The sequence below is a fragment of the Diadema antillarum genome, unplaced genomic scaffold (assembly GCF_040938485.1).
Source record: "Diadema antillarum isolate AM-2024a unplaced genomic scaffold, OU_Dant_1.0 scf00000064, whole genome shotgun sequence".
NCBI classification, from domain to species: Eukaryota; Metazoa; Echinodermata; class Echinoidea; order Diadematoida; family Diadematidae; genus Diadema; species Diadema antillarum.
Window position 1 is genome coordinate 1613763 of NW_027270953.1, and position 15418 is coordinate 1629180.

Genomic DNA, 15418 nt, shown 5'->3' on the forward strand with positions numbered 1-15418 from the left:
TCTGTCAACTATGTGCTACAGTCTTGAAGCCTGCTCATGGAAGGGCGGGGGGGGGGGGGGGGGGGAGGGGGAAGGGGAGAGGAGATGGAGGGAGGAGGGGAGATGGGGGGGGGGAGGAAAGGGGAGGAGGAGACGGATAGGGTACCCAGTCCTCACTGAATTTCTCATCAAAATGTCTCTGCCACCTGTTTTTCTCTCTTTCTCTCCCCGTAAGTTCATGAATAAACTATGCAGGGCATCGTGCCCTGGTTTCTGGGAGTGATGGGTTACCATGGCGACAGGCATTGGGTTATTACTCAGGGAGCCGTTTTATAGCATTGTCAACAAGCATCTACAGGGGAGGTGCAGCATTGCTATCCCTCTTCTGCCCCCCCCCCCCTTCTGCCTGAAAGCTCTTGAGCAGTTTTGCATACTCATAGCCAAATGTGGTATGGTAAAGCTTTTATTAGGTCCATATTCATGATAGATGGAAAGAGAAAAGGACAATTTTTTTTTACATGTAGGCATTAGAGAGGGAAAACACACATGCTAGAGGCCACTACTGTGATGCTCTGTAATGATTAAAAGTTACCTTGTGGCTGACAAAAAGATAATTACTTTTCTGATAACCAGTTCCACTTGTGAGTGTGCATTTGAATAGTTAATCAATCATAGAGTCTACAACAGGTTATGTCATTTACCACAGGGAATAATTTCCTGGTATCGCATTGCAATTTGCTATGCAATTGTACACCAATGCTACACAACCTAACTTTTGTGTAGCAGTCTTCTTCCATAGAAGTGTACAGGATACCATTTGAAATATTGTTCATCAGCTAAAATTGCTAATCAAATATGAGTTTGGGAAATTTCCTGTACCGGTAGTTTTTGTTCTGATGCATATCTATCTATTGTACTTTCAATTTTGGTAGTATGCATTATCCATATGCATGGGAATTTACCTTACCAACCCTCACTCAAGAATTTGGGGAATATTCCTTTAAGAATTACTGTCTTAGTACAGAAATATAAGGAGGCTTCAAAGAGCTTTCAGGTTTATATTTTTATTGTTTGTTGTTTCTTCATTATTTATCTGATGTCAGATGAAGTATGCCCAATGAAATATTGTAAAACTAGTAGGTGTGATGGCATCAAAGATTGGGCATTATGAAGATGAAAATGAATGAATATTATGAAGGTGGAAGATACATTCATTCTGTATCAGGTTAGTGTAACAAACTTTTATGCAAAGTGGCAGCCTCTCCAACATTTGTTTGTATTTAAAAGAAAATGAGTGAAATGTAAAATATTGGGTTTTTTGTTGAATTTAAGGTAAATATCAGTTAATTTAGTTGTTACCAGAATTTCATGCCACAAAAATATTTTTGCTTTACAGTATGCTGGCGGCTGTTATCAGTGGAAAAAAGACACTGGTTATGCATGTTACACAGTTTCATTAATCACTATCACCACCCCTCAGTGTTTTTGATATTGTTTTTCCTCAGTATTTGATATTTGTCTTCAAATTTCTCGTAATATGTACTGGTACTATCATACCAATAATTTAGGGGTTTTATTTAGAAGCAGATAATCTATACACAGGTAGTGTTTTGTTTTACTATCGGTTGTGATTTACATTTTTACTTGTTATCATTTTCGAAGCGGGTGTAGACAGGATGCTGTGTTTGTTTGAAGTAAGCTACATGTAGGAGACTTGGTTGAAAACACAAAACTAAGCAGGCCATATTCTGACATTTATTTGGCTAGTTACACTGCATCACAATTGCAATCACTCATAACATTATACCGGAAGCCAAGTCCAACATATGTACTGCAAAGATAATTTGCAATGGAATAGATGGATCTTGCCTAAAGTAAAAGGCAATGCAAAATAATGCCAATTCAGAAGTGTGGCACTTGGACACTAATTCCGCACAGAGAGATTCCCTCATCTACTTAAACACATAATGCAGACGTCATGAAAATGTGATGGTGTCATTTGAGCGCTCCGAAGAGGCCCCGTGATTGGGTTATAATATGACACGCCTTCACAGCCTATTATCGTAGAGGCTGATCAAATTTGTCGTTGATTGGAAAAAGATTGCATTCCCAATTACAGGTGCTATGCTGCACCGTCCTTAGCTCTAGTGGCTTTGTTAAACAGCAGTTGTTTTGAATTGTTTTCTTTCTCTCCTAAATCATGCTCATAGAGGCAGTACTGAGAAATTATATTCACTATTGTAAGAGAGAGAAAAAAACTCCAACACATTAGTTTTGTCCTTTACCAAGTATCAATCCAATATAGTTGCCATGTATATGTGCTGAAGAAAAACAAAACAAAAGAAATAAGAGCTGGCATAATTTTAGTGTGTTTGTTTGGTTTCTAGTATTTAGAAAAAGTCTGTAGAAATCCACATTATATTAGAATTAATATCACCACTCAACGAAACATCAGTATAAATGGATGTTTGTTTCAAGATAAACATTCATTAACAAAATGATACCATAGATGCTATACAAATGTATCTCTCACTGCTTTACACAATTTACTTTGTGCAGAAATGTACACCTATCCCTGAAATACCAGTAGGTTGATTGACTGGTTTTGTTTGTTTGTTTGTTGTTGTTTTTTAATTATCATTACTGTATTGATTTGGACTGGCAAGCACATATTTTTCTACTGAAGTACATCAAATACTTGGAAGCTGGTAGGAAGTTGTGGCCATGTCAGGCAAGCCTCTAGCAAGCTTTCCCATGGTAAAGGAACAGCATTTGAAAAGTCATTAAAGAGTATGCATGTATGGTGGAGGATTTTCATATAACGAGTGTCACAAAACTGGTTCGTCTGTATACAGTGAGTAAGTCAAAGACAAAGAGTACAGTGTCTACACAGAATTTCCCCCGGCCCTTCTCTGAAGAGGTAATGCTGCCCTCTAGTGGCAGATTGCCTAGAAAAAGTAGAGATGGTAACATTGCATTATGCATCATTCTTCCTCGGAGGCCCCCTCATGAAAGTTCATGCTGACATTTTCGGTCCTGTTTTTGTGTTCAGGTGTAGCTTACTATTGTTCAGGTCTGAAGTACAACAGCAGCAACAACAGTTGAGTACCGTTTTATTTTGCTGCAACACATATTTCCCATAGACACCAGCCCGAGTATACTCGGGACTCGTCCTCAACGGGTTAATGGTCATTGGCAGTGGGCCAAAACACCGAAGGCCTTTATATGTCATTAGTAGGCCTACTGTATTAATTTTTAGCTGCCCATAGTGTCTCGTGAAATCAATGAAGGTTTCTATAGGCCTGAAATTGTTGACAATAATAGAATTTGTTAATAAATCCTTCAGAAAAAATAAAAAATTAACGTTCACCAGGGGAAGATCTTCCCATAAAAAAAGGTGAAGGATACACCATTATGTATACTCTCGACACCAGCCCTCCCCCACTAAAAGGTTCCATTATGTTTTCGGGTTGTCCGTCCGTCCGTCTGTCCATCCGTCCTTCCGTCTATCCTTCCGTCCGTCCGTAATGAATTTTGTGGACAGGGTAACTACCAAAACCTTTTGAGGTATCCTAATGAAACTTGGCATGTATGTGTATTAGGGGGTGAAGTTGTGTCTATCAACTTTTGGGTGCACATGCTCAAGGTCAAAGGTCAAAAGGTCAAGGTCAAATGCATAAAAAGTTCTATTTCCCCATATCTATGCAATGCCGAAGGTATTTTATTTAAACTTAGTGTATACTTGTACTTACCGCTTAAAGATTCTCCAGAGAGAGTTTTCATGTCATAAGGTCAAAGGTCAAAAGGTCAAAGGTTAGGTAAAAATGTGGCAATTTCACTTTTCTCGCAAATGGTTCAATGTATCTTCATGGAGCTTGGTACATATGCATGTACTGACTGGCAGGGATTATCTAGGGAATTTAGGGGTTATGGGTCAATATTCAGGGGTCAACAGTCAAGGTCAACTCCTCAAAAATTTTACCATTCCCTCATATACTAGTATACACTGCAATGCTAGCATTATTAGTTTTAAAACTTAATATATACATGTATTACCTAATAGAGATTCTCTGGGAAATTTCCAGCCAGCAGGACAAAGGTCAAAGGTTAAGGGTCAAAGGTCAGGTTTAAATGAAGAAAAAAAATATTTTGTACTGTAATTACACTCTTTTTTCATACCTTGAAAATTACTCAATGCATAAACTTATAACAGGGTTGGTCAGAAGTCAAGTAAAAATCCTCAATTCCCCAAATATGTGTACCTGCACTCTTAGACAGTTATAGCAAACCCAGTTGAGGAAAGTGAACATTCAAGACATTTCTGACAGACCTGTCATATCAGTATTTTGCCAGTTATGTGAAACTGTCATCACACATTGTGAAGACATTGTACCATACAACTATTGGGAGAATCATGCATTATGGCGGAGGCATCAGTTGCCATAGCGACATTTCTAGTTATTCCTGTCTCTTTTCTATGTGTGTTTTGAGGGGGACTAGCTGATATCATGTGCTGATATTGCACAAAGGTCTTCCCCAGATGTGTGGCTGCTACTCAACCCCCGTATCGTCTTACCATTTCCCATTTTCCCATTTTCCATCTGCAGGCGACAGAGGAAATGGGGAAAACATTGTCGCAGATCAAGGGATGCCTCTATGGGATAGATGGACAGGATCCCCAGGTGGAGATAGTCAGTCAGATCGCCATGGGGATCTACGAGTACCTCTTCCCGCTCATCGAGAACATGTCCAGGCTCGAGTTTGAGGTGATGACCGCCAAAAAAAACCTTCCCTGACCACATCTTGTGGTGCTTATGCTTGTTCCATGCTTACAGAATGTACAATACATTGAGGACAAATGGTTTTCATTCAGTTTTGAATCACTTAAGAACAATTATCCCCATTTTGGTGGTATGATAGTTGGAATATTTCCAAATAATGTCATGATGGCTCATTTTAAGGAGAAAAAGCATACATTTCTGCATAGTTTTAGCTCTGTTTATAGATTTCTCTATATAACAGTTACACTTATAAGATTTGTATAAACGTTGTAATTGCTATTCAGTACTGTAAAACGAGGAATGTTCGCGGGCATTTTAATTTCACGAATTTCGCGAGCGCCAAGATTCGCGAAATTTCTTGTCTACACTATATGCATTGAACGCCAGTAGCAATTCGCGAAAATTTCATGCCACGAAAAAGGCCGTTGGCTCCAATTCGCGAAAATTTTGTGCCGCGAATTTATCATGTTTTACAGTAATTAGATCCTTACATCATTAATGCATTGAAAAAAACAAAACAACCTAGTACTAGTGGCATGTTTGTCACTCTCCTCATTATCGTTATCTGTATATATTTCATTTGTACGGCTAGGGCAAGACTTTGATATATAATAAAAGAAAACTGCCATTCCCAAGGACTTTGCTATAACAGGAGTAGCTTGTATTCCTTTTTGGAGGCCTCTTTCAGTAAATAATCTTGTAACATCATTCTCTCTGTGATATGTTCTTACATTTTCATATCAGCAAGAAAGGAACCCATACTTACAGTGTATGTTCTTGTGTTATTATGATGACAGCATTGTTTCTAATTGTGTTTCTCTTTTTTTTTTTCTCTTGTATCATGTTTATTTTCTTCATTTTGAAATGCAGGCCAAGAAAGATTTAGTACAGATATTCAGCAATGTCCTTCGTCGCCAAATTGGCTCCCGGTCACCCACCGTAGAGTTCATCATGAACAAGAGAGAAATTCTCTTGATGCTGGTCACAGGGTAAGCTACTATGAAAGTGGGTGCCATGTTATTGAATATCTCACTGCCACCAATTAGGTTACGGTTTTGCCAGAGTTGGTTTGTTTGTCTGTGTGTGTGTATGTGTGTGTGTGTTTGTGTGTGTGTGTGTGTGTGTGTGTGTCTGTCTGTCTGTCTGTCTGTCTGTCTGTCTGTCTGTCTGTCCATCCATCTGTCCATCTGTTTATCTGTTTTTCTGTCTCTCTGTTTACTCCAAGGTTCTGAATGGATATGGATGAAAACTAGATGGCATGCTTACTTTTATCACCCTTTGTTTTTGTTTGTTTGTTTGTTTGTTTTTTGATAAGCTAAAATCAATGTCATTTGTCACCATTCACACATCAGCAAAAAAAAAAGACAAAACAAAACAAACCAATTATTTCATGGCAAGGAAAGCATGATAAATATCCATACTGTTTATTCTTAACAGTGATTAGAGCATGACCTGGGTACCATTTCTTCCCTTTTCATAAAAGATGGTAGGATAGCAACTCTTGCGAGAATAGCAACTTCCCATAGCAACAGCCAATCAGGAAGCTGGATTCTTGTCACTACCACGACACTTGCCATTACAGCAAAGAGTTGCTGTATATTGTAGCAAGTTTTAATGAAATGGGGCCCTTGGCTTAGTGCAGCGAGTCCAAGCATAGGTTTAAGAACTTTGGTATTTCATTGTTGCATTCTGTTCACTCTTATTTCAGGTGGCAGAGTATTCTGAGGTTTCAAAAGAATTATCAGGCTGCTCATTATGTTTTAGAAAACAGACATTCAGTGTTTATGAAGTGTTTATTTTTAGGTCTGTGTAAATGGCCTAAAAAAAAGATTAGATTAGCATTCAATAGCTTTGCCTTCAGTCTGTCTGTCATCAACATTAGATGTCAACAATGAATAGAAAAAGCAGCCACTGGACATTGGGCAAAGTGGGGCAAGTATTAATGTGGTGGTTTGTACTGGACACCTCAAATTGCCTCGCATCTCAGCAGACTTTGTCGCCTGCATCACATGGTATTATTACAACTACTGTACCTAAATTGTTTTTGCTGAGCAATAGAATATGCGGTGATGCCCGGTAATGCGAGGGAACTTGCAAAGTGCTGTGGAGTAGAAAGTTGTGGATTTAAAGATGCCAGATAAGGTCGCAGGCGCACTGCCTAATGATCCACTGAATAACACACAGAATCAGCCAATGAGAGTCCAGGACGTCCGATCCATTCGTTTCTACTGAAAATCATCCCTCTCGTCAACAACCTGAAGAGGTGGGTGACAAGTTCACCTTGCATTACCTTGCATTACCACCTACCAGATGTGTTTCTTTCTCCTGAGGAAAAATTTGAGGTGTTACGTCACATCACCATGCATCACCTCATATCACCTCGTATCACCTTGAATTTGTATCATTCAGTAGAAACATGCTCATTATGCTATCCCTCCTTGAATTTTGTCCCAGGTACGAGAACCCGGAGGTGGCCTCAACTCTGGCCTCATGCTGCGGGAATGCATCCGCCACGAGCCACTGGCCAAAGAGATCCTACAGTCCGAGGATTTCTACAGGTTTTTCCAGTACGTGGAGGTGTCAACCTTTGACGTCGCTTCTGATGCCTTTTCCTCGTTCAAGGTAAAATAGGGTGTGCTCCCTCCTGCCCCCCCCCCCCCCCATACCAAGATGACTTTGGGTATGTTTATCTAAAAATTTTCTGAGGCAGAATCACAATCACATTTTCGGGCAATAGATAAAAGCAACTGTGTTTCAAACGCGTTTAGAAATGCTTATTTGCAACGCCATTCAAAGGGTGATTTGAAACACATTCGAGACTGAGATCCCCTTTCTGCAATTAAAATTTTGAAACATGTTTATATCTCTGAGCTGCCCAGATCAACTTTCAGCTGTTTCTGGCTGCGGAGAAAGCTTGTGCCATTTGTGTTTTCTATCCATTGTTTGTGTGTGAATGATGAAAGCATGTTTAGTGGTACACAGTTGACCTCTACATGTATGTCCTGGGTCAAACAACGCAAAGCAGTTGTGCAGTGACAACACTCAAATCGCGATTATGTGATGGTTAGATAAACGTGGCACCCTGAGAATCGCGTTTCAAACCATGTTCATACGTAAATGCCATTCAAAATATGTTTTGAAACATGGTTCTCTCTCGGGAGTTAGATAAATACACCTTTTTACAGCCCTGTCCATTCACCCCTTCCTAATTCCTTGTATAGTATGTCCCCCAAAAAAAATTACAATCAAATTTTGGCATTGATAACTCCCAATGTGATTAAACCGTCTACTTCAGGGTCTTAAAATATAACATCTTAGCTCTATTTTGCAGAAAACCCCATTCAATTTGGTTAAGTAGTCACACAGAAATGTGGATTGTTGTAAAGCATGTCATGGGTCAGATTCTTCCAAGTTTAGCACTTGGATGCTCTTGAAACTGCATATTAATGTGTAAAGATAATGGACAGAACTTGGAGGGAAGGGATTCCTGACATGCTCTACAAAACTCCCCATTTCTCTTTGATCACTGGAGCAAATCGAATGGGGTTTTCTGTAAGATGTGGGCGATGAGTCATAGTTACATATCCTTAAATTGTATTTGGATTTATTCTCTATTTTAAAAGTTGTCATTGCGGAGGGTCCCGTTGTGATTTTTTTTGGGACATATGGTATTTTGCATTTTTAACCCTTCAGGTGCATAGGCACTCAGCGGGTACTTGCAAAGTTCTTTCATGAGCATTCAGTAATCCGTCCAACTTAACCTACATTGTAGTTGTAAAGTTAGCAAGCCCACTCAGGTATAGCATTGTGCCTCAGTTGGGCAGGAAGACCATGGCGACACAATAGGGATTAGAAGGATTAGGTGGATTAGGTGGATTAGGTAATCTTTCTTCATCAACAGCATGTTTCCAGACATCTGTTTCAATTGTTGACCAAAGCACTGTAGTTAGGGTTAATGGCAGTTTGCTGACACCATGAAATCTTGAATCTTTTTGGACCTCAACGCAGTGAAAGGAGATTGACGGAGAAATGTGTTGTGCATTGCCAATTTAGCAAGTGTTTAATCGAATTTTGGAAGAAACTTGGTAATGATGCACAAATGAATTCAGCTACCTGTAATGAAACAAATATTACCCTTGTGTTGTTTTTTTGTTGTTGTTTTTCCACACAGCTGAACATATTGGCAACTCTTTGTTGATAAAAACACTGGTCATATTTTGTCATTCTTTTTTCTTTCATACAAGGAGTTGCTGACTCGACACAAGTTAGTAGCGGCTCAATTCTTGGAGGAGAACTACACAAGGGTCTTTGACCACTACCAGCACCTCCTCAACTCTGAGAACTATGTAACAAGGAGACAATCACTAAAGGTAGGCATTGCAAACCTTGAGTGAGAGTTTGGAGTGAGACACTGTAAGGGAATGAGTGACCAAACCCAAGGGATCAAAGAAATGGTGGTAAGGGGGGTGGGGGGCATTAGGATGCTTTGGAAGGGGAGTGTCTCTCCCCCCCCCCCCCCCCCCTTCTCACTGAAGGGAGCCTTGACGATTTTACATTTTGGTGCACTGTGATGCATACTTCAGTAAAGATTTCAACACATGCATAGAGAGTGTGTGCGTGTGGGAAAACCTGTAAATTTGGGCTTGGGCATATTGAGTGTTTGGGTTATCAGGGATTTTGGGGACATTTCTCTTTCTTGCTTTCTGTGTCTGGGGTTCAGCATAAGAATTCTTTCGTCACAGTGAGACAGTTAAAATTTGGTGAATTGCGTGAGCCTCACGCTAGTTACACAAGAGTTGGTAGCCCTGAGTGGAGTTAAGATGACTGCTGGGTCCAATGGGAGGCATTAGGTCCCTCCATAGAGGGCTCACTCTGAATGTTTTTTTTTTTTTGTGTGTGTGTGTGTGTGTGAAGTATGCAGGAAAGTTCATGGAGTGTCTGCTGCAACTTTTGATCTTCTGCAGCCTTAACTGCACTTCACATTCAAGTGACTTTGATAGTAAAGTCAAACAAACCTGTGTACAGGTTCCATTAAAGACACTCAGTCGTGGCGAGTGGTTTGTGCGGCACGGAGACGAACGCAACACGCTGCCTCCCCCATTCTGTATCAAATGTAGTGACCCCCGAATGAGAATAGCGCTGGCTCAATGGGTCAGCGAAAATACGGTAGGCTACAAGAGAGCTCCCTGTGCTTATCTCCTAACCCAAAATGGCTGTCCCAGCGAGCCACGAGAGCTTCCGAATGGACGCACACTCTCAGTGCACATGCACATGAAGAGAGGCCGAAAGAGCCACGCGTCTTCTGGCCTCTCTCCTCCAATCACCGCTGCTCACGGTGACAATATTTGTGTATGATGCGTACACACACACGCCGCAGCGTCTTCTGGCCTCTCTCCTCCAATCACCGCAGCTCGCGGTGACAATGTTTGTGTATGATGCGTACACACACGCACACACACACACACTTGTCTCAGTGGTAGCATTGCGCAATTGCATGCACAAACTTCGGTCGTTCGGAGTTTACGTACCATTAGGGATGGCGATCGGCTGCCTTTAAGATAGCATGCAAACAAAGAAGGCTGGAGAATATTAGAAGTTTCTCAGTTTCCCACTAAGAAGCAATATCTCTCAAAATCTGATGTCATCACCTCACTGCTCTGTTTTTTGTTTGCATCTGAAAATATAAACAAAAGTCAACTTGAACATGGGGTAGATTTTTGACTTTAACGAAGAATGTGAAATCGTTTATCCCTCAAGGAGTATCAAAGAATGTGGGAGCCTTCGAAATCTGCTGTAATGAAAGAATTTTTCGTTCGGGTAGAAGTCAGCGCACCTGTCATCTATTTTCTGTTTTTTCATGCCTCACAGCTTCTTGGTGAGCTCCTGCTAGACAGGCATAACTTCACCACCATGACCAAGTACATCAGTAACCCAGAAAATCTCAAACTCATGATGAACATGCTGCGAGACAAGAGCCGGAACATCCAGTTTGAGGCATTTCATGTATTTAAGGTGAGCACGATTACATTACTTTGTGCTGTTTGCCTGTGTGTATTTATGTACTGGGTGTGTGTTTCCATGTGTCTATGCATCTGTTTGGTACAAGTCCACAATGCCTTTAAAGGGATAGTACAGTATTAGTGGAGATGAGAATTGGTCTCTTAACTTTTTGCGAGATACCAAGAAAACAGTTACGAAATAGTACAGAGCATACCATCTTAACCCTTACTTACCGGGGGGGGGGGGGGGGGGGGGGGGGGGGGCCATAATGGCCCCCCCCTCGACGAATTCCGCGACCATTCTGCCGCGCCGCTCGCTGACTTTTTACTTTCAAGTCTCGCGCAACTTTTGAGACCAAATTTGTCGCGCCCGGGCATACCGTTCCGAAGCCACGCCCCTTCAAAAAATTTTCGTCAACCCCAAAATTGCTCAAAAACGTGATTTTGTGTACAAAGTCAATACAAATTGTGTTTTTTCAGTTAACTCATATAAAAATTCATATTTTTAATTTTAATGGCTGAAATAAATTTATTTTAGTATAATTATGCTTCTAAAGATGTGTATGACAAATTCTGCTGAAAAAAACAACAAAAACAAAAGTTCGAAAAAACAAAGAAATAAATTTAAAAATGATAAAACAATAAAAAACCTAAGAAATTAATTTTGATACTGAATTTCTTTTTACGCACAAATGTTCCGAATGTCACTAGGAATATTTACACTAAAAATCAGCATTCCATAAGCTTTTATAAGCCAATTACAGACGAAAATGAGGTTTTTTGCATATATTTGCATAATTAATTAATTTAAAATAGAAAATGCAAATTTTTTGAAAATTAAACTGAACAGTCTTGTAGATTACATCCGGCTTTATGTTCATGCAAAATTTTGCGGCGATCGCGCGATCAACGGCCGAGATCTGAAGGGGGGGCCATAATGGCCCCCCCCCCCCCCCCCCCCCCCCCCCCCCCAGGAATTCAAGCTTGCTAAATAGCCCAGGTAAGTTAGGGTTAAGAGGAATTCAAAGTTTATTTGATGAAAATCGGGTTTGGAATGACAGACACATCCAAAAAAAAGTAAAACAAAGCGATCGTAATAAAGTCGCTCTGTTTTGGATATCTCAGCCATTTCAAAACCAATTTTCATCAAATAAACGTTGACTTCCTCATGGAATTACATGCTCTTCTTATTTCATAAAGGTTTCTCATTATCTCACCAAAAAATGTTAGAAACCTGAAATTAGGTCTCAACCAAAACTATACGATCCCTTTAAGTCACATATGCTTATAAAAGCTAGAGGGTGTCTATACTGGACCTAGGAGATTCGAGAGATGGAGTCACAGTAGTCTTATTCCCTTTGATCCCATCATTGATGCCACCACTCAAATATATTTAGCCCGTTGAGGACAGGCTGATTTTGCTACAACGCACATTTCCCATAGACACTTGCCAGAGTATGCTTGGGACTCGTCCTCAACGGGTCTCAGTGGCATGTGCCAAGCTGGGTCTCCCACCTAGATAGGAAGATAATCAATTCATAATAAATTCATAATAGACCCGATATCTCCCAAGTTGATTTCTATCGTCGGGTTTATGTCAGGCTTATGAAAGCTTCTGACCACACAAGCTGTGGGGTTTCAGGGATGAACACTGTACAAGGGTTCTCCATAGTTCAGTCAGTAACAGCACCAGTCTGGCAATCTGGAGACATCGGGATTGAATCCGATGGAATTCCATTTTCTTTGCTCATCATGTCACCATTTTATAAAACAAATAATGCACATTATATGGTCAACTTCACCTTGTGTGTTTCTGACTGTTCTAAAGTTTTTGTCCCCGCCGAACGAGTTCGAGCAGGGGACTATGAAACGGGCTCCGTACGTGTGTGTGTCCGTGTGTCCGTCTGTCCGTCCGTCCGTCTGTCCGTCTGTCTGTGCGTCCGTGTGTGATCAAAATGTTCAATTTGCTACTTCTCTGTCATTTATGAGCCAATTTTGATTCTGTTTGCTTTATATGATAGCACTACATGGGAGCTTTGAAACTTCTACACAGAATTTCAGTTTTGACCTTGACCTTTGACCTATATTGTACATTTTGCTTCAAAATGCTACTCCTTCGCCATTTCTAACCCGATTTCGATTCCGTTGGCTTTATGTGATGGCACTAGGTGAGGGCTTCAAAACTTCTACACAGAATTTTGACCTTTGACTTCTTTGACCGTTGACCTTGATTTTTGACCTATATTGTACATTGGCTACAAAATGCTACTCCTTCGCCATTTCTAACCCGATTTTGATTCCATTTGCTTTATGTTATGGCACTAGGTGAGGGCTTCAAAACTCCAGAATTTTGACCTTTGACTTCTTTGACCTTTGACCTTGATTTTTTACCGATATTGTACATTGGCTACAAAATGCTACTCCTTCGCCATTTCTAACCCGATTTCGATTCCATTTGCTTTATGTGATGGCACTAGGTGAGGGCTTCAAAACTTCTACACAGAATTTTGACCTTTGACTTCTTTGACCTTTGACCTTGATTTTTGACCTGCATTGTACATTTTGCTACAAAATGCTACTCCTTTGCCATTTCTAACCCAATTTCATTTCCGTTTGCTTTATGTGATGGCACTACAGTCTGTAGGTGAGGGCTTCAAAACTTCTACACAGAATTTTGACCCTTGACTTCTTTGACCTTTGACCTTGATTTTTGACCTATATTGTACATTGGCTACAATATGCTCCTCCTTTGCCATTTCTAACCCGATTTCAATTCCGTTTTCTTTATGTGATGGCACTAGGTGAGGGCTTCAAAAGCTCTACACAGAATTTTGACCTTTGACTTCTTTGACCTTTGACCTTGATTTTTTGACCTATATTGTACATTGGCTACAAAATGCTACTCCTTCGCCATTTCTAACCCGATTTCGATTCCGTTTGCTTTTTTGTGATGGCACTAGGTGAGGGCTTCAAAACTTCTACACAGAATTTTGACCTTTGACTTCTTTGACCTTTGACCTTGATTTTTTACCTATATTGTACATTGGCTACAAAATGCTACTCCTTCGCCATTTCTAACCCGAATTCGATTCCGTTTGCTTTTTGTGATGGCACTAGGTGAGGGCTTCAAAACTTCTACACAGAATTTTGACCTTTGACTTCTTTGACCTTTGACCTTGATTTTTTACCTATATTGTACATTGGCTACAAAATGCTACTCCTTCGCCATTTCTAACCCGAATTCGATTCCGTTTGCTTTTTGTGATGGCACTAGGTGAGGGCTTCAAAACTTCTACACAGAATTTTGACCTTTGACTTCTTTGACCTTTGACCTTGATTTTTTACCTATATTGTACATTGGCTACAAAATGCTACTCCTTCGCCATTTCTAACCCGAATTCGATTCCGTTTGCTTTTTGTGATGGCACTAGGTGAGGGCTTCAAAACTTCTACACAGAATTTTGACCTTTGACTTCTTTGACCTTTTACCTTGATTTTTTACAGATATTGTACATTTTGCTACTAAAGGCTACTTCCGGCGGGGACATATTTTACGCACCGCGTAATTTCTACTTTTCCTTGTTATCAGGCAGATAATTCTCACTACTGCCCTGTGTAATGTGCATAATTTGTTTGATTATGCCTGATTTTGATTACGATGGTCATTCCCCCGCAGGTATTTGTAGCCAACCCCAACAAGTCTAAGCCCATCCTGGAAATCCTGCTGAAGAACAAGGAGAAGCTGGTGGAATTCCTGACCAACTTCCACACGGACCGGACGGAGGACGAGCAGTTCAACGACGAGAAGAACTATCTCATCAAGCAAATCAAAGAGCTGCAGCCCGCCCTGCCGACGTCGACGTAAGAGAGGGTGGAGGCGGAGAGATGGAGCGTGAGAGAATATAAGAGGGAGAGAATGTGTGTGAGAGAGCGAGAGGGAAAGAAGGAGTTTGTGTGAGATTAACAAAAAAACGGATCCCATGCATAGAGCAGGCTAGCTTTCATCGTAGATCCACTGTTGGTACGGGCAGACCCATCTAGGAGGAAGCAGGTAACGGTCTTGGCTTTCTGACATCGGGGCCTGTGTGGCTTCTGTCTGCTTTTCACAAAGTAGCTGATATCCTGGCCTCTAGGACGAGCAGGAATTCCTTCTGGAGTTTGGCAATCACTCTACCGTTTGTTGGCTCACTTTTTCTTATTTACTAGGTTTTTTTAATAAGTTTAGCTGGATGTTGAAAGGTTATCAAAATGTTACAGATGAATTTGCATTTTCTTTTTCTTTTTTCAAAACAATTGTTTGACTGAACCCAACGATTGTACTGTTTCTGGCATTGTGCAGATCCATTAGTGAATATGCCATATATTTTGTGAGGTCTTTATTTGGGTGCAATTCATGAAATTAACAACACACAAAATCATTAACTCTGATATTGACGTGAATTCAATGTGTATACATATATCTCTCCATTCATTACTGGACTCTACAATCGCAAATTTAACCACATACAAAATTGTCAAGAAGTCTTGCTTCGCAGAAAATTAGACTCGCTAAATATATGGCCTATGCAGTATTTCACCACATACGTCCAATTGATCACAGCGTTACAACATGTAGAACAAAATCACATAGTGTCAAGTGTGTACGCTTTAAAACTTTGA

The 15418-nt window shown here is 40.4% G+C and overlaps 1 protein-coding gene across 1 annotated transcript; it reads left to right on the forward strand.

Annotated features, from left to right (window-relative positions):
* The first annotated feature begins 4590 nt into the window (after positions 1–4590).
* LOC139716333 (calcium-binding protein 39-like) lies at positions 4591–14936 on the forward strand. Its single transcript, XM_071627886.1, is given in 7 exon segments — positions 4591–4745; positions 5631–5749; positions 7215–7234; positions 7237–7382; positions 9005–9130; positions 10629–10772; positions 14436–14936. Coding segments are annotated over 7 exon segments (891 nt in total). The 5' UTR covers positions 4591–4598; the 3' UTR covers positions 14625–14936.
* Positions 14937–15418: the final 482 nt, after the last annotated feature.